This window comes from Chenopodium quinoa, unplaced genomic scaffold (genome assembly GCF_001683475.1).
Source record: "Chenopodium quinoa cultivar QQ74 unplaced genomic scaffold, ASM168347v1, whole genome shotgun sequence".
NCBI classification, from domain to species: Eukaryota; Viridiplantae; Streptophyta; class Magnoliopsida; order Caryophyllales; family Amaranthaceae; genus Chenopodium; species Chenopodium quinoa.
This window is the reverse complement of record NW_018742815.1, coordinates 4,825,045-4,846,268: the sequence shown is the minus strand read 5'-3', so window position 1 is coordinate 4,846,268 and position 21,224 is coordinate 4,825,045. Positions and strand designations below refer to the sequence as shown.

General features: G+C 34.5%; 1 protein-coding gene across 1 annotated transcript; it reads left to right on the top strand.

The window, feature by feature from the left end:
* The first annotated feature begins 1,201 nt into the window (after positions 1-1,201).
* LOC110725504 lies at positions 1,202-6,716 on the top strand. The gene is made up of 7 exons (XM_021904971.1): positions 1,202-1,252; positions 1,822-1,979; positions 5,624-5,734; positions 5,825-5,945; positions 6,098-6,280; positions 6,374-6,436; positions 6,531-6,716. The coding sequence occupies exons 1-7, from the start codon at positions 1,202-1,204 to the stop codon at positions 6,714-6,716; spliced, it is 873 nt and encodes a 290-aa protein (XP_021760663.1).
* The last annotated feature ends 14,508 nt before the right edge of the window (positions 6,717-21,224 follow it).

The window sequence follows — 21,224 nt, the reverse complement described above, 5'->3', positions numbered from 1 at the left end:
ATACTTTGAATATCCTCAAATTTCTTAAAGAAGATAATTCCTCAAATATTAACAAGCCTATCAAATACATTATATACACTGTAAGCTACGTATGGTAAGCTATAATGTAGGCTTATTTTCCTACAATTAATGGAAGACAAATATACACTAAGCATAAATAACTATAACTAATTTACAATAAAAATACATTGATACTTATCAATATGTTCGGTTACATATTTGGATCGAATAACGGCAAAAATAAAATATAGTTAACATATTAAAATCAAATCATAAATATTCAAATAATAAAATCGGGTGCAATATTATTTGTATTATCAACTATATAAATAATAGTCATAATATTAGTCATATAAGTCGTAACAATTTTTATTTCAAGGTCATATTATCGAGGTTAATATATTGTTAATGGCGTTCACTATGATATCTGACCTTACCCCTCTTACAGAATCATGGAGAATAAAAGTTCGGAGTTAAGAGTACAATTAAGTACTCAATTCTTTCTTTTTTCACCTTTTAGGTACTCAATTTTTTTTGCTTTGCTTTTGGGTACTCAAAGTGATTTTCAGGTGAACTAACTCACCACTAACTCATCACTAACCATACCTAATTAAAAAATTAAAATTTTAAAAAAAATTCTTAACTTTGACTCATATATTAGCCGTTATTACTCTATTTAAAGGGGCATGAACTTGGTCAAAAAATGCCATGAAAACACCTGCAAAACACTTGCAGCACACCATGTTTTCTTAACAAAATTCATCCTAAAAGATTTGTCCTGATTCAATTTTAATAAAAAATAAAATAAAAAAAAAACCAAAAACAGCAACGCAGAAGCTGTAGCAGTACACCAGCAACAAATATCATCAAAACAGGTTCATTCACCATGTCTATTTAGGCACAAATTCTTCAACAAGGTTTTCCCAGATTTTTTAGAAATTAAAAAAAAATAATAATAAATAAATAACAGAAACAGAAGCTGCTGCTAGGTTTTTCCCCTGCTGCTAGCTTAATCCAACAACAAAGCAACAAATTTAACACAAAAACATAAGAAATCGACATCATCAATTTGTTCAAAAAAAAAAAAACCCAAAAAATCGAAAACCATAGGTCGCAAATAACATCAAGAAATGGGCAAAAAATTCAAAATTTATATCAAAATATCAACATAATCCATGAGTAATTAAGCTTAGCTAAAAAAATGGCGGCTTTTGGTGTCGTTTTCCCAAGAATCGAGCCCAAGCTTGCTCGTGTTCTTCGACAATGACGCAAAGCAAAAAGGGGTAATAAAGAATAAGAAAGGGAAAAAAATTAAGGGTGACCCACAAATTTTTTTTAATTGGGTGGGGCCCACTTTCTCTTAACCAAGGTACTGAATTCTTTAACCAAAGGTACTGAATTCTTAACTGATTTATTTTTTTTGGCCGGAATTCTTAACTCAGTACCCAAAAGCAAAGTAAAAAAAATTAAGTACCTAAACGGTGAAAAAAGGAAGAATTGAGTACCTGAATTTGTGCTTAACTCAAAAGTTCGTATTGTGAGGCTATAGTACCAACCTGACTATTCCAATCCAAAAAAAATTAACTCACTTGAGTTAGTTTTAGGTTATGAGAAGGTATACTATTATAGGTTCATAAAGTTTTGGTCTTTTAGATGTGTTTACTTTTTGTAATATGTTTACTCATAAATTATAGTGCAAAATTGATTTTGATATAATAATGTTTAAACGCAGGGATCTAAAATACAAGCAACTATCAAAGAATCACTCACTCGACGATTTGAAGGTCTTGTGAAAGAAGGCACTTCCTGTATTATCTCTAGCTTCAGAATGATTACTGGAAACATTTGGCTACTAGCCATGCCTATAAAGTGAACTTCTATTATAGGACTATTGTTAGGGATTGTGAAGATGCACAACTTCCTCAATACAAATTTGATTTGTGTCCTTCGACAAAATCCTTAAACAATAGGTCAATGAGGTGATTTTAGTAGGTACGATACATTATATCAATTTATTAACCATCTTTTATAAATTTCGTATTTTATAAAATTATCAACTAATAGTTTTATAAATAATTATAGATGTTATTGGAGAGCTTACCGGCACGGGTGATCTTATTAATATTTCAAAAACTGATACCCTAGATAACAAATTGACAATTAAGCTAGCTAGAAGACTTATAGTAAGAAATTCATCAATTCGAATTAGCCTATATATTTGACATTATTGATTTTTGTTATTATACATATAAGGCACTAACTTATACTTCCTCTGTTCTTTTTTTATTGCACCATAAGGGATTTCACGCTTGCCAATGCATTACTTTAGTTATCAATATCTTCAATTATAGTTTTGTAAAAATTATAAAATTTTGATATTTGAAAAGTAGAGTTCGATATGAATCTAACTAGATCGCACATGACTATATTTTTCCTAATGTATAAATCACAAATGATGGTCAAAGAAGATTAAGTGAATAGTGTAAAAGTCCTAATGGTGCAATAAAATAAAAACGGTAAAAGTATTATGGAACTTTAAATATTAATACTCTTTTTTATGTGTTAACTTCAATTACAATTATCTTGTATTTTGTAGCAAAAACAAGTTGACTGGTACATTGTATGGAAAATAAGCTGAACAACTTTCGGAGTCTACTACTAAAGATGACATCCAAGGACCCATAGTTGTAGTACTACAATTTGCTAAGATTAAGAGTTTTAGAGGTGATATTTTATTATATATACTTCCTCCGTTCTTTTATTATTGCACCACTTGTCTTTTTAGAAAGTTTCACAAATATTGCACCATTTCCTCTTTAGGAAAAAAAATTATTTGTGTTCATACTACATATACCCAACATACCCTTGTTTTTTCACACATACTTTTTAGTTTATTAATATGTCACATGGGTAATTTTGTATTTTTACCTTTCTCTCTCTTACTTTTTTCAACTACCAAAATATTTGTACCCAACCCCTATGGTGCAATAATAAAAAAACGGAGGAAGTATATATTTATATATTTAAATTATGATAAGTAATTTTTCGTCTAAATTTAATAATTGTATTAATCAAATTACCATGATCATAACTTTTCTAGATGAAGTTTCTATATCAAATTCATTATGGGCGACAAAATTATTCATCAATAATGAGGATATACCCGAGGTGCAAGATTACAAACCACTACTAGAAAAATGGTCTTTAGTATCAGAAATTAAGCGATACTAAAGGGCTGTCTTCCGATACCAAAGGTCATTAGTATCGGAAATAATTTCCGACACTCAACTGATACTAGTACCTCCGCGGCTAATAGGTTGGTATCAGATATCCAATCCGACACTAAAAAGGGATGCCTATAGTATCGGAAAAATCAATAGTATCAGATAAATAGTAACGGATATTCCGATGCAATTATCATGTCTGTGGTATCAAAATTCTTCTGTTACTATTTGATACATGATCATCAACAATTGCAGCTTTAACTTTTTAATGGATTTGCTTCCAGCAAGCCGAAAATTAGCCCCAAATGCTAGAAATCTCAACAAATGTACTCTGAATCTCCCGAAAAAACCCCCGAGCGCTAAAAATAATGATACAGGCAAATGGGGTATGTTGATCTGATAAATTTAGAAACCCCTTGAGCATATAGATCAGTCTTAAAGAAAGGTCAAAATCAGAAAGCATGCTGAGCTTTTGGACTCGAGGGTAGAGTTAGCTGATTTAACAAGAGTTGGGCAGACAACACATCTTAAAGAAAGGTCAAAATCAGAAAGCAATTCTAAAAGCAGATGTAAAACTTAACAAATCCCAAAAGGATATCAACTAAACAATTCAATCAAGCAAAAATCAATAAATCCAATAGAAGCAAAGAAACCAAATTGACCTAAGAAGCTGATTCATTTATAATTAGTTCGATATTGTATATCCAAACCAGTTAAATAAGTATAAGGCTATGAGCTAAAAACGACTGCAAGTTCATGATTGTGGGACTATGGGCTACGGGGCAGCAGCAAATTAACAATAGTAGCAATAGTAGCAACACTAACTCTATACTCTCACATACAAGCCACAAATAATCTAAGATGTGAACACAAAACCTCATTCAAACAATCACTTCTAGCTGATCTCTATGACTTGAGAGCAAGCAGACCTCAAAAGGATAAGAGAATGCATATATAAAATAATTATAAATCCATTAACAGAAAAACCAAACATTAACCGAACAACATTAATTAAATGAAAAAATCAGCTAAAAAGTATCAAAAATTGTATATGACAAATATCTTGATTCAATTGCACAGAATATTTAATTTAGCCCCAGAAAATAAAACTTGAAAATTTACATGTTCATATCAAAACCCAGAAGAAACCCACATAAATCAACAAATTAATTAAGAGACAAATTAGAAAACAGTTAAACATTCATTAAATCCTAAGCCGCAATTAAAAAATTACCCAGATTATAATTTTTATAGAAAGTGAGTGCTCTGATGAGGTTTGAGACCATCACCCTCGCAGGGAACAATTTCTTCGCCATTAAGACAGCTGTAAACATGGTAGATTGATCGAATTAACAGAGGAAGGTGATTAATTAGATTTGAGATATAAAGGTATAACAATGGCGATAAACCCTAGAAAATGATTGATAGAGTAAACGGCGGCTAGAAGAGAGAGAACGAAAAGAAAAGGGGAGATATAATTTGTGAGCGGCGGTGGTTGTGAATGTGGTTGCCTTCATCTTTGAGGAGAGCTTGAGAGGAGAGAGCGAAGAGTGGAGAGTAAACAGAGGAGAGAGATTTGAGGCTTGAGGAGATGAGAGGGATAGAGAACGATATTATTAATTAAAAAAACAAATATAATGAGGAATAAAAAAGGGATATTTAACTTCCCTAAAATTTTAATGTACCGCCAAGTTGCTAATTCTGAAATTTTGTTATACCGCCAAATCTGATATGTGCTAATAATTGGCTTTAGTATCGGAAAGATTTGTTACAAAAAATGTCTATATGTAACAACATCATTTTCGATAGTAAAAGGACTATTAATATCGGAATGTATCTGATACTAATATTTCATTTGTATCGAATAAAAAAATTTCCGACGCTATACTTAATTCTAATACTTAGTTTGTGTAAACAACTAGAAAGTAGTGTCAGAAAAAAATTATCCGATACTATTGACTTTCATAGTATCAGAAAAATTTTCTGATACTAAATTTTCCGATACTAAAACCCCATTAGTAATGAACGAAGGTATTAGATATTGTTTATCATATTGTACATTATAATTATTTTCCAATTTAATTAAAAATAATACATTTTTTATATTTTTTTAGCGTTCAAGGTGAAAATTTTTTTACAATCGCATGTAATAAGTCACTTGTCAAGTCAAAATTCACATCCAATATCAGATGAGTTCTTTAATTTGATTGAACGAAAGCAACTAGACGAGATTTATGAGACTAATGAGGTAAACCATATAAGTTTTATAATTCAAAATTTTCTGATGGAAATATATTGACATTAATTATAATAAATTATTAAGTTTTTTAAATATTTTTTTTACATAGGAATGCTTTTGTGTGACTTATGCTACTATTTATTGCTATCAAATATGATAGCAAGTGGTATTATAACTCATGCAAGAATTGTAACAAAAAGGTTGACTATGAAGGTGGTGGAAAATACTGGTGCAAAAAATGTGACTCACACGTCAAATCTGCACCACCAAGGTAATTGGTGTTACATTGATATTAAACTTTTATTAGGATTTATTATAAAAAAACACAACTTATGTCATGTTCCAATAACATTTTCTATAGGTATAAACTTACAATTATAGTAGAGGATGATAGTGGAACTGCCAGTTTTGTTATGTTTGATCGGGAAGTTTATCAAATTTTGCAAATATCTGCAGTGGATTTGAAAGAGAAGTTATCAAAGGTGTATAATTTTAATCACATATAATGTTGACTTTGTACATACTCATTATGATAGTTTTGACCAATGATAGTAATTATCAACTATTCTAAATTGTTTGCTTCGATTGATTCTTTAATAATTGTGACAAATATATATATTTTATATATTTGTAGGATGGCAAAGATGATTCATCATTTCTGGAAGAACTTGACATGCTTATCAATAGGAAATTGTTGTTCCGATTTCATATCTCTAAATACAATCTTAGTCATAGTTGGGATAAGTATATTGTTCTAAGAATAAGTGATGATGAACAATTGATCAAATCATTCTTGGATGTCAATGGTGGTTTGCAGGTAATCAATAATTCAATAATTCATGTTATTAAATTCAATAAATATTTATCCTTAATAAAGCTTTAAGCTATTATTTAATTTATCATGTTTCAGGAAAAGGATGTGGAGATTGAGTCTATTGATGAATCAAGTAAATCTTCGGTCGTGAAAGATAAGGTCATATATTAAAAATCTACCACAATTCTATACTTTAATTTTTTTTTTTTTTTAATATGTATTGATATATATACTCCTTATTTGTGTTTTGTAGGAATTGGCCACCGTTGTATGTGATAATGAAAATCCTAATGTATCCTTTATCACTCCAACAAAAAGACCTCTTGATGATGCTACAAATGTAGGGATTGACGATGAAACAAGTTCGGCACAACGCTCTACTAACAAAAAGAAGGTCGTGGTTAAGATTGAAAAGGAAGACAATACCAACAATGGATGATTATTTTCAGCTACTTTTAATGTTTTATATAATAAAAAAAAATTAGGACCTCTTAATAATGTTAGAATTTTGAATACAAAATAAATTGTCTACATTATGAGTTTTTCAATGACTATATGGAGTGTTTCTTTGAACAGTTTTATCTTAATAATATGATAATCTTATTAATTTTATATCTTCTATTTGTATTAATCATATCATATTTTGAATGTGATAATCAATGAATATAGTTTATATTAGATTCCTTAACCATGTGAGACACTAATGATAATAAGCCATATTTTTTAATACATAATGGACATTATTTAATTGAAAACCCTTAAAAGTAGGTAATGTTAGAAGACGACTGTCGGTATCTGACCATCAGATACCGACGGTCGGTATATCTTTGAAAGCTCAGACGGAGAGAAAAATGGATTCCTCGAAGGCTACTTAAGGAACTTTAATGCAAACCAGAAGGACTGGAGCTGTTGGATATTGCTCAGTACTACTATAACTTAACAACCAAAAAGCTCTGCGTCGAACTTCAGCCCCTTCGAGTTTGCCACGGGGCAACAACCTCTGACGCCCCGCACCGTTGCGACAGGAGGGAGCTTGCCCATCAGCCTACTTTGCCAAGAGGTGGCAGGAGGATAGCAGAAGCTACCCAACCTACTTAAAGAACCTAAAGGCTTAGCCCGGTCTGAAGAAAGAAGAAAGTAGACCCTGTAGAGAAGCGGATAGAAAAGATCGCCTATAGACACAAGCGACCAGCTCGGTGAAAACTCACCCCGTATTCCATGTAAGTCAGTTGACTTCGATTAGACCAGACCGCCCCAGAGAGGAACGTGCCCACGAGGGCACCACCAGATGTTGTAGATGAACCTAACCTACTAAAGAAGAAGTTGAGTATTTATCCATAGTTTGTTTAGTTTATTACTTATACCAAAAATCCTATTTCTTAATTCGAATTTTTTTTTAGGTCCAGCCAAAATAGGATTTTCTTTGTTTATTTCTATTTTATATATTATATATAATAATTATGAAATATTGAATATGAAAATATATTTTCTAGTAAAAAAAAGAGTAAATAATATATATATTTCTTATATAATGAAAAATGAAAATTGTTTTGTCTCCTTACTTGAAGGGATAATAAACAGACGTTCAGTTTGATCTATTTCTTTATCTCTCCATGAATTGTATGTTTGGAACAATAGGGACAGAATTTTCGCAATTCCAACCGACTAGGCGTATTGTGGCGATTCTTTTGGGTAATATATCTGGAAACGCCCCTTGATCCCTTATTAACACTCTTTCGAACACAACTAGTACATTCCAAAATAACCTTTACTCGGACATCTCTACCCTTAGCCATGAACCCCCTTTTGGTATTTAATTCAAGCAACTTTTCCATTTTTTCCCTTCTTCAAGAAAAATAGAAAAGTTGCTAAAATAGAAGTTGCTAACTAGAAATACAATTCGCAATTCGAAAGATTTTGTGGAAATCAATAGAGTAATAATAGTTAAGTAAAGAACTACTGCGTAATCAAATTCAAAAGGGTTTCTAACTGGATATCTCTCTAATCATAGTATTTCATTTAAATATCGTGTAGAAAACTCTTAACTTAACCTGAACCTAAGTTTTTGGAAGGTTGAATCCACTTTTCTTCTTTACTAAACTAACCCTCTTTTTTAGAATAAATAAAAAAGGGTAGGGATTATTCACAGGTAGTTGCTTCTATCTCGAATCTTCGCTAAACCCTTTCCGTATTAATAACTAGAATGAAAAAAAGGGGAATGTCAACGCATCTGGAAAAAAACGATTGATTTCTATTAATATACCGGCTAAAGACCCAAACCATAAAGTACTTAGGACCGGTGCCACGGAAAGGTATGTTTTGAAATCTCGCATTGAAAATCCTCCTTTTGAATTTCTTTAATTGAAAAAATAAAGTAATACATATTGGATCTATGATCGGATGTATATATGATAGTTAAAGAATACTTGTCTTTGTACACAAAATGCCTAAGCTAAGTCAAATGAAAATTTCCAATAATAGAATTTAACGAGATTTTTTTAAGAAAAAGAATAGCATGTCCATATATATATATATATATATATATATATATATATATATATATATATATATATATATATATATATATATATATATATATATATATATATATATATATATGACCAGGTTATAATGAGAACCTAGTCTATAATAGGAACTAGGAACTAATATGGACCGTTAGATCTGAGAAAACGATTAAGATGTAGTTGTGCGTGTTGTGTTGGAAATTGATAATCTCGTTCATCCCTTCTCACAAACTCATAGTACTTTCTCTCTCCTCAAGAACATAATTTCTCTCCAAATCCAGCTTCCAAGTTTCCCAATTGTGACTCAAATTTTCAGTCAAATACCGGTAGGATTTCAATTCAACGTTTTAAATTCCTTCTCTTTGGATTTTTTATTTTGTCAATTTAAGGCTCAATTTTTTTATAAAGAAATTTAAGGCTCGATTCTGATTAGTTTTGCTCGAAATTTTGGCGAATTCACTTCCATTCAATTTCTAAATTTTGTTATTTGTATTCAATAATTTGTGTTTACATTTAATCAAAATTTAAGCAAAATCAAGCGAATGCACACTAAATGTTCGACAAAATGCCCCAATGAATCCTATTATATTATCAATTTCAAATGTAGATAGAAACTAAGTAAAAGTAAATCAATTAAATTTTTAAGTAAATCGAAAGACTAAATGATATCTCAATTACTTCCTCCTTTCTATGTCATGGTTCTTTGGTTGTTACTTTATTATTAGTAACTTATTTGTGTTTGATTTTTATGCTCTTAATTTCTACTTTGTTGTTAGTGAATCTTTTTGTTGTATATGGGTGGTTAGAGTGTGTTATAATTGCTTTTGGAGCTGGTTCCCCTCGCGATCATATTTGAGACATTGATTGTAACACCCTAGAAATCCCTTTCTTTTGAAATACCTGTTTTGCCTTGTATAAAACTTTAAATAGGAATATCTAAGACATTACCGCCACCGTGATAACGGCTAAGGCAATTATCAAAGACACACAACGGAAGGTTAATTTCAAAACCTTTCAAAACAAGTCAACTTGAAAAGTCAATCAACGAAAGTAAAGTCAAACAAAGTAAAATAAAATCAACCTACAACTTGGAACCATTATAGGCCCTTATTAAAACCAAACCAAACTCAAAACCCTTTTCGTTAGTCACGCATAGTAATATTATCATAAATAGCTAAAGCGATAAAAACATCATATACTTATGGAAACTAGCATAATACGCTCTTCACTCATGCCCATTCATGAATATGCTTCAACACCTAAAATAATTTATTTAGCGTTGATTACGCATCGAACGGGTTTCCCACTAACCTCCCCCAATAAATTGAGGTTACTGACACGGGAGCTAACCGTGCCAGCATAAAAAACCACACATAGGTGGCGGAATTCCTGCGCATAATAATAATAAAAGGATGTACAACGTCCTGTACTCCATTAGAAGCTATGGTTAAATATAAAACCCCATAACTCCCCTCCATATGTTCATACTCGAGGTATATACGTTCCAAGAGTTTTGGTGCGTAATCTCTTTCACTATACGTTATTTACAGATTATTAAACACAGTGATGACCCTCAAACCATAATCATTCAATCAACAATAATTATTCCAACAATCAAACACACTTTTTAATCCAAGCTATCCTCCCATCCTCCTTTGAAGTCTATAACACAAGCTCTTAACATGTCCTCCAAGGTTTGAATGGTTCTCTCTGTTTGCCCATCTGTGGCAGGGTGAAACGATGTACTCATCTTAAGTGTCGTACCAAAGTTTTCCTGTACGCTTTTCCAAAATTTTGAAAGAAACTTGGAATCTCTATCAGACACAATATCCTTTGGAATTCCATGTAACCTCACAACGTTCTTGATGTAAGCTTTTGCAAGTTGCTCCATCTTCCAAGTCTCCTTCATTGGTATAAAAACCGCAGATTTTGTCAGTCTGTCCACCACTACCCAAATGGTGTCATTTCCACCCTTTGATTTTGGAAGGCAAGTCACAAAATCCATTGAAATGCAATCCCACTTCCATCCAGGAATTTCCAATGGTTGCACCGTTCCCTGTGGCCTCTTGTGCTCTATTTTCACTTTTTGGAAAGACAGACACTTTGCTACAAATTCCGCAACTTCATTCTTCATTCTAGGCCACCAATACACCCTTTTCAAGTCCTTATATAGCTTATCCCCTCCTGGGTGTACTGAATAGGGCGTATTATTCCCCTCTTCCATTAGCTTTCTCTTCACTTCCTCACACTTTAGAGGTACACACCATCGACCTTTATACCTCAAACTTCCATCTTCATGAATTTTGAAATAGGAAGCTTTGCCTTGCTTTATTTTCTCTCGGATCCTATCCAATTTCACATCTCCTGCTTGGTTTTCCCTTATCTCGTCGAATATGGTTGGTTGGATAGTCAGACTCGGAATAATGCCAGCTGGTACTTCCCATTCTACCACTTCTAAGTTCATTTTCCTCATTTCCCTATATAACTCATCAGTCACTATCAAGGTATTTAATCCGTGACTGGTCTTACGACTTAGAGCATCTGCAACTATATTTGTTTTCCATTCATGATATTGTATGTCCAGGTCATAATCTGTCGTATATTCCAACCATCTCCTTTGTCGAGAGTTCAAATCCTTTTGAGTGAAAATGTAATTTAAGCTCTTATGGGCTGTAAAAATTTTACATTTTACTCCATACAAGTAATGACGCTAGATCTTTAGTGCAAAGATAATCGCAGCAAGTTCTAAATCATGGGTTGGTTAATTCACTTCATGGGTCTATAACTTCCTTGATGCGTATGCAATTACCTTCCCATTTTGCAAAAGCACACACCCCAAACCATGCTTTGACGCATCGCTATACACATCATAGATACCACTGTCGTCTGGCAGTGTAAGCACTGGTGCTGAAACCAGCTTCTATTTCAAGAGTTGGAATGCTTCTTCACACTTATCATCCCACTCAAACTTCTTGTCTTTCTTCATTAGAGTAGTCAAAGGTTTAGAAATCTTCGAGAAATCTTTCACAAAACGCCTATAATATCCTGCTAGACCTAAGAAACTCCGAATGTCAGACACTGTTTTGGGCGTAGGCCAACCCTTTACAGCTTCGATCTTGGCTGGGTCTACTTCCACGCCATCCTTAGACACAAAATGACCTAAGAATGCTACCTTTTACAACCAAAATTCACACTTAGAGAACTTTGCGTAAAGATTGTTTTATCTCAGCGTTTGCAGAATTGCTCTTAGGTGTTCCACATGCTCCTCCTTGTTCTTGGAATACACCAATATGTCATCTATGAACACCACAACGAACTTATCCATAAATTGATGAAACACCCTGTTCATCAAATCCATAAAGATTGTCGGAGCATTAGTGAATCCAAATGGCATCACTGTAAACTCATAGTGTCCATACCTCGTGCTTCCGTCTTTCTTTTTAACGAACAGAACTGGTGCTCCCCAAGGGGATGCACTCGGCCTGATGTACCCTTTGTCCTACAAATCCTACAATTGCTCCTTTAACTCACTCATCTCTGCCGGTGCCATCCGATATGGTGCCTTGGATATTGGTGTTGTCCCTGGGACTAAGTCTATGGTGAAATTGATTGCTCTCTTGGGTGGAATTCCAGGGATTTTGTTCGGAAATACATCCAGAAATTCGTTCACTACTTCTATATTTTCTGGCTTAACTGCCTCCTCATAATCCATGTTCCTCACACTACAAAAGTATACTGGATTCCCCTTCTTCATGTACTTTGCCAACTTCAATACAGAAATCAACCTAGGGCATTTGACTTTGCCATGCATCCAATAAGTCACCTCCTCATTCCCACTTGTGGTCATTTTTACTTTCTGCGATCGACAAACTATTTCTGCGTTGTACTTGCTCAACCAATCCATTCCTAGGATGACATTAAAATCCTTTAACCCAAACTCGATCAGATCCGGCTGAAATACTTTCCCTTCGACCTTTAAAGTTACGTTCCTAAAGGTTTTGGTACAGTTCACTACTTCACCCGTCGGAATGGTTATCGGTAAATCCACTACTTCTACTGTTTTCAAACAGTCTTTAAGTTTCGAAACGGTTCTTTTCGAAATGAAAGAAAAAGTTGCACCAAAATCAAATAAAACTTTAACAGGAATAGAGTGAATAGAATGAATAGAAAAAGTACCAGTGATGACATCTTTTGTGGAATCTGCCTCATGCCTACTCAACACATTCAATTTTCCTACAGCTCCACTTTTCTGCTGATTGTTTTCATTGATGCTGTTATTGTTATTCCTTGCTCCATTCTGCTGCACTCCCTTATTCCCATTGAAGCTGTTGTTGTTTCCCTGAAAGTTCCTTTGGGTCCCTCCTGAATTATTATTTGGTTTATTCCCATTAGAACCTTTAGAGAAACACTCATACTCTCGATGCCCAAGCTTGTTACAAGCACGACAAGTAACCAAGTTGCCCTCACAATCTTTTCCAAGATGGTTATTCTTACATCTCCTGCAAAAATAACACCTCTCATTTATGTTATTCCCCTGGTTATTGTTTCTAGCCCCTCCATTGAAGTTACGTCCTCCTTGACGATTGTTACCTTGGGAATTGTTGCTGTTGTGGAAGTTGTTGCTATTATAGTGGTACTTCTGCTTTTTGAAGCTATTCTAATTACCCCGTTGATTCCCAGAGTTTTGTCCCATCTCTTTCCTCTTCTCTTTCACTTCCACATCAGCCGTTTCTTTCTTTTTTTTTCAACTCCAAAGTGTACAAGTGCGCAGCTCGGCCATACACTTCATCCAAGTTTTCAAACACTTGACCACATAAATTCAGCTGCAAATCAGTAGTCAACCCACTCTCAAACTTCCTAGCCTTTGCCTTCTCCGTAGAAACCGACTCTTCAACAAAACGAGACAGCTCTGATACCAATTTGTAACACCCTAGAAATTCCTTTATTTTAAAATACCTGTTTTGTCCTGTATAAAACTTTAAATAGGAATATCTAAGACATTACTGTCACCGTGATAATGGCTAAGACAATTATCAAAGACACACAGCAGAAGGCTAATTTCAAAACCTTTCAAAACAAGTCAACTTGAAAAGTCAATCAACGAAAGTAAAGTCAAACCAAAGTCAAATAAAGTAAAATAAAATCAACCTACAACTTGGAACCATTATAGGCCCTTATTAAAACCAAACCAAACTCAAAACCCTTTTCGTTAGTCATGCATAGTAATATTATCATAAATAGTTAAAGCGATAAACACATCATATACTTATGGAAACTAGTATAATACGCTCTTAACTCATGTCCATTCATGAATATGTTTCAACACCTGAAAAGCTTATCTCTACCTATTTCCACAACTCTCCATTAAAAATGGGTCATCATAGGACTAAGATAAAGACAAGGCCAACAAACACACAAAACACTCAATCAGCAAAGCTGAGTATATAAGCGCAATTAACCCACTAGCATACAATTCTCTATCAACACACTACTTACCTTGTTGCACCTGTTTTTCAAGCATACCACATTTAATAAAAATTCTCACTAGACACTAAATAATTTATTTAGCGTTGTTTCCCACTAACCCCCCCAATAAATTGAGGTTACTGACACGGGAGCTAACCGTGCCAGCATAAAAAACCACACATAGGTGGCGGAATTCCTGCGCATAATAATAATAATAAAAGGAATGTAAAGCGTCCTGTACTCCATTAGAAGTTATGGTTAAATATAAAACTCCATAAATCCCCTCCATATGTTCATACTCGAGGTATATACGTTTCAAGAGTTTTGGTGCGTAATCTCTTTCACTTTCATTATTTACAGATTATTAAACTCAGTGATGACCCTTAAACCATAATCATTCAATCAACAATAATTATTCCAACAATCAAACACACCAATTTAATTCTTGAATAATTAGTGACCACATAATATTTAATGTTGAATCCTTTTTAATTCTACCTCGGTGCCAATGACACCTTAAACGCATAAAGCGCCACAAATCCTATCCCTCGGTGTTAAAAACACCTTAAGTGCACTAAGGCACCAACATACAATTTATTCCTCGTGTACATAGACACATATATAGCTATTTCCTCATGCTTATAACATCAATAAAAATTATATATGAACCATAATAAAATTCCTTTTCAATATTACAAACCAAATTAAACATTTAGTTTAATTAAACATGCTCTCTAACATGCCATAAATAAATATGTGGCTCATAAATAATATTCCAAGCTATTATTTTCCATTCAATAATCCATTACAGATAATTCATGCTTCATAATCCAATCACCAATAACATCCGAATCATAATTTCCAAACCAAACCTAGCATGATACTACTTGTAATCAATCAAACACATTTAGCATGCTATTACATCAACATAATTATGCTAAGTAGGCAAACGTACCTTGAATACGATCTTAATATCGCCACAATTAATAGAAATCACTCACTTCAAAGTCTCCTACAATTTAAAATCATAAAAGAATATTAAAATCCACTCTACACAAATTTCCAGCAAACCTACACAAACCTATATATTGATTGTTGGAATAATTATTGTTGATTGAATTATTATGGTTTGAGGGTCATCACTGAGTTTAATAATCTGTAAATAACGTAAAGTGAAAGAGATTACGCACCAAAACTCTTGGAACGTATATACCTCGAGTATGAACATATGGGGGGAGTTATGGGGTTTTATATTTAACCATAACTTCTAATGGAGTACAAGACGCTTTACATTCCTTTTATTCTTATTATGCACAGGAATTCAGCCACCAATGGGGATGCTCAGGGAGAACTTTTTAAGAAGGTGGCCCAAAGCAAACCACCAACCTATCAAGGAGAGCCTGACCCTACCATACTGGAGAATTGGTTATGGGAGTTTGAGAAACTGTTTGGGGCAGTTGGGTGCGCAGAAAATTCTAAGGTGGGTTGTGCTACTTATTACTTGAGAGGTGAAGCTGATCTTTGGTGGCAGCAAAATGAAACAACTATTAGAGCGATACCTGGATTCAATTGGACTAAGTTCCAAGAAAAGATGAGAGACAAGTTTTACCCTAGCTTCTTGCAGAAGCAAAAGGCTGAGGAATTCTTGAACCTCAAAATGGAGGGCATGTCAGTGACTGAATAATATACAAAGTTTATATAGCTTTCTCGTTTTGCTGAAGTGTCGGTTTCTATGGAGAAGGCAAAGGCTAGGAAGTTTGAGAGTGGGTTGACTACTGATTTGCAGCTGAAGTTATGTGGTCAAGTGTTTGAAACCTTGGATAAAGTGTATGGCAAAGCTGCGCATTTGTACGCTTTGGAGTTGAAGAAAAAGAAAGAAATGGCTGATGTGGAAGTGAAAGAGAAGAGGAAAGAGATGGGACAGAACTCTGGGAATCAACAGGGTAACTAGAATAGCTTCAAAAAGCAGAAGTACCACCATAATAGCAACAACTTCCACAACAACAACAATTCCCAAGGTAACAATCATCAAGGAGGACGTGACTTCAATGGAGGGGCTAGAAACAATAACCAGGGGAATAACAGAAATGAGAGGTGTTATTTTTGCAGGAGATGCAAGAATAACCATCTTGGAAAAGATTGTGAGGGCAACTTGGTTACTTGTCGTGCTTGTAACAAGCTTGGGCATCGAGAGTATGAGTGTTTCTCTAAAGGTTCTAATGGGAATAAACCAAACAATAATTCAAGAGGGACCCAAAAGAACTTTCAGGAAAACAACAACAGCTTCAATGGGAATAAGGGAGCGCAACAGAATGGAGCAAGGAATAACAATAACAACAGCAATGAAAACAATCAGCAGAAAAGTGGAGTTGTAGGAAAATTGAATGTGTTGAGTAGGCATGAGGCGGATTCCATAGAAGATGTAATCACTAGTACTTTTTCTATTCACTCTATTCCTGTTAAAGTTTTATTTGATTATGGTGCAACTTTTTCTTTCATTTCGAAAAGAACCGTTTCGAAACTTAAAGACTGTTTGAAAACAGTAGAAGTAGTGGATTTACCGATAACCATTCCGACGGGTGAAGTAGTGAACTGTACCAAAACCTTTAGGAACGTAACTTTAAAGGTCGAAGGGAAAGTATTTCAGCCGGATCTGATCGAGTTTGGGTTAAAGGATTTTAATGTCATCCTAGGAATGGATTGGTTGAGCAAGTACAACGCAGAAATAGTTTGTCGATCGCAGAAAGTAAAAATGACCACAAGTGGGAATGAGGAGGTGACTTATTGGATGCATGGCAAAGTCAAATGCCCTAGGTTGATTTCTGTATTGAAGTTGGCAAAGTACATGAAGAAGGGGAATCCAGTATACTTTTGTAGTGTGAGGAACATGGATTATGAGGAGGCAGTTAAGCCAGAAAATATAGAAGTAGTGAACGAATTTCTGGATGTATTTCCGAACAAAATCCCTGGAATTCCACCCAAGAGAGCAATCAATTTCACCATAGACTTAGTCCCAGGGACAACACCAATATCCAAGGCACCATATCGGATGGCACCGGCAGAGATGAGTGAGTTAAAGGAGCAATTGTAGGATTTGTAGGACAAAGGGTACATCAGGCCGAGTGCATCCCCTTGGGGAGCACCAGTTCTGTTCGTTAAAAAGAAAGACGGAAGCACGAGGTTATTTATACATTACAGGGAACTAAATAAGGTGACAATAAAGAACAAGTATCCACTTCTAAGGATTGATGATTTATTCAGTCAATTGAAAGGCGCAACCGTGTTTTCTAAGATTGACTTGAGGTCTGGATACCACCAATTAAGGAATGCAGACGAAGACATTCCTAAAACTGCTTTTAGGACGAGGTATGGACACTATGAGTTTACAGTGATGCCATTTGGATTCACTAATGCTCCGGCAATCTTTATGGATTTGATGAACAGGGTGTTTCATCAATTTATGGATAAGTTCGTTGTGGTGTTCATAGATGACATATTGGTGTATTCCAAGAACAAGGAGGAGCATGTGGAACACCTAAAGCAATTCTGCAAATGCTGAGAGAAAACAATATTTACGCAAAGTTCTCTAAGTGTGAATTTTGGTTGGAAAAGGTAGCATTCTTAGGTCATTTTGTGTCTAAGGATGGCGTGGAAGTAGACCCAGCCAAGATCGAAGATGTAAAGGGTTGGCCTACGCTCAAAACAGCGTTTGACTTTCGGAGTTCCTTAGGTCTAGCAGGATATTATAGGCGTTTTGTGAAAGATTTCTCGAAGATTGCTAAACCTATGACTACTCTAATGAAGAAAGACAAGAAGTTTGAGTGGGATGATAAGTGTGAAGAAGCATTCCAACTCTTGAAACAGAAGCTGGTTTCAGCACAAGTGCTTACACTGCCAGACGACAATGGTATCTATGATGTGTATAGAGATGCGTCAAAGAATGATTTGGGGTGTGTGCTTTTGCAAAATGGGAAGGTAATTGCATACACATCAAGGCAGTTATATACCCATGAAGTGAATTAACCAACCCATGATTTAGAACTTGCTACGGTTATCTTTGCACTAAAGATCTGGCGTCATTACTTGTATGGAGTAAAATGTAAAATTTTTACAGATCATAAGAGCTTAAAGTACATTTTCACTCCAAAGGATTTGATCTCTCGACTAAGGAGATGGTTGGAATATACGACAAATTATGACCTGGATATACAATATCATGAAGGGAAAGCAAATGTAGTTGCAGATGCTCTAAGTCGTAAGACCAGTCACGGATTAAATACCTTGATATAGCTGATGAGTTATGTAGGGAAATGAGGAAAATGAACTTAGAAGTGGTAGAATGGGAAGTACCAGCTGGCATTCTTGCGAGTCTGACTATCTAACCAACCATATTCGACGAGATAAGGGAGAACCAAGCAGGAGAAGTGAAATTGGATAGGATTCGAGAGAAAATAAAGCAAGTCAAAGCTAGAGATTTCAAAATTCATGAAGATGGAAGTTTGAGGTATAAAGGTCGATGGTGTGTACCTCAAAAGTGTGAGGAAGTGAAGAGAAAGCTAATGGAAGAGGGGCATAATACGCCCTATTCAGTACACCCAGGAGGGGATAAGCTATATAAGGACTTGAAAAGGGTGTATTGGTGGCCTAGAATGAAGAATGAGGTTGCGGAATTTGTAGCAAAGTGTCTGACTTGCCAAAAAGTGAAAATAGAGCACAAGAGGCCACAGGGAACGGTGCAACCATTGGAAATTCCTGGATGGAAGTGGGAATGCATTTCAATGGATTTTGTGACTTGCCTTCCAAAATCAAAGGGTGGAAATGACACCATTTGGGTAGTGGTGGACAGACTGACAAAATCTGCGGTTTTTATACCAATGAAGGAGACTTGGAAGATGGAGCAACTTGCAAAAGCTTACATCAAGAACGTTGTGAGGTTACATGGAATTCCAAAGGATATTGTGTCTGATAGAGATTCCAAGTTTCTTTCAAAATTTTGGAAAAGCGTACAGGAAAACTTTGGTACGACACTTAAGATGAGTACATCGTTTCACCCTGCCACAGATGGGCAAACAGAGAGAACCATTCAAACCTTGGAGGACATGTTAAGAGCTTGTGTTATAGACTTCAAAGGAGGATGGGAGGATTGCTTGGATTTGATTGAATTTTCTTACAATAATAGTTATCATGTGAGCATAGGAATGGCTCCATTTGAGGCATTATATGGGAGAAAGTGTCGTAGTCCAATATGTTGGAACGATATAAGAAAACAATGATTCTAGGGCCTCAAATGATCGAGGATACAGTGAAGCAAGTAAACGAAATTCAAGCCAAGATTCAAGCAGCTCAAGATCGCCAAAAGAGCTACGCAGATTTAAAGCGTAGAGAAGAGGAGTTTGATGTTGGTGATAAGGTTTTATTAAAGGTATCACCAATGAAAGGGGTAATGAGATTCGGAAAGAAAGGGAAACTGAGCCCAAAGTACATTGGTCCATATGAAATACTACAAGAATAGGCAAAGTACATTGGTCCATATGAAATACTAACGAATTTCATGTGTCTCAATTAAGAAGGTATATACCTGATAAATCCCATGCGCTACAACTTGAAACCATAGAGCTAGACCAAAGTTTGACCTATGAAGAGAGACCTTCCAAAATTCTTGACAGTAAAGTGCGTAGTACACGCAATAAGAATGTCAAGATTGAGAAAGTATTATGGTCTAACCAAGAATATGAGGAAGCCACTTGGGAGGCAGAAGATGAAATGAAAAAGAAATGCCCTAAGTTGTTTCAGGTATGTTGAGTTATGGGGACGTAACTCATTTTCTTTTAGGGGAGTAGAATGCGGTAGAATTTCGCGCTTTCCCCTACATTTTTAGTTATTTTTGTGCTTTTTACACAATTTTATCGAGTATTTTGAGTTATTGTGTTCTCGATGAGACACAAAGGGTAAAGGTATGACAAAAAGTACAGCAATATTATACTAATTAAGGAAAAACTTTGGATTTCGTTTCCCAAGTTTTGGGACGAAACTTCTTTTAAGGAGGGTAGACTGTAATACCTCGTATTTTTATACGTATTTTATTTAAAATAAGTATTTTGAGAAGTATTTAATTGAATTGAAATGTCTTGATTAAAGTATTTTAGTTATTTATTTTAATAAGTTGGAAATATTTTATAAAAGGAAAGTTTATTTAGTTAATTATTTTAATTAAGTTGGGGTTTAATTTAGGAAAGTTTATTTTAGTAAAGTTTTATTAGGGATGGGATTAGGAAAATTAAAAAGGGGAAGTTTAGGGAGAAGGGTTTTAGAGAAGGAATATAAATATTCCACATATGAGGCAAATCAAACTTTGCCCAGAGTGGAGAAAACCCAAGGTAAACTTCTCTCTCCTTTTTCCTTATTTTCTTTCTTTTTTTTTCTTTCTCCTTCTTCCCCTTCCCCTTCTTTTTTTCGACTGCCCACCACCACCACCACTGCCAGCCACCGGCAGCAGGTGGCTGCCGCCGCCAGCAGCGTCAGCCGCCTGCAGCCGGCGTGGTGGCTTTCGCTGCCCTTCCTCCCTCTTTTTCGAATAGAAAAAAAATTTATTCTTTGTTTTAAAATTAATTTAATCCTAGATCTAAATATTAATTATGGGTTTTGTGATTTGATTTTTGGTGTTTGATTATAAGTATTATGTTAATTAATTTTAAGATTATGTTTTTTAATTAAAAAGCCGCAATTTTTGAAACCCTAGGTTCTTGATTTATAAATTATTGAAGGATTATGATATATAATGGTGTAAACCTTTGATTAAAGTGTTTTAAGACTAAATTACAGCAAGATTTAATTAAAATATAGTGCTGGAATTTTTTGTAAAGCATTAAAAATCAAGTTTCTTTAAGGAATTTTAATTACTTATTAATTGGGATTGAATTATGATGTTTTAAATATAATTTTAGCGTATTTTAAAT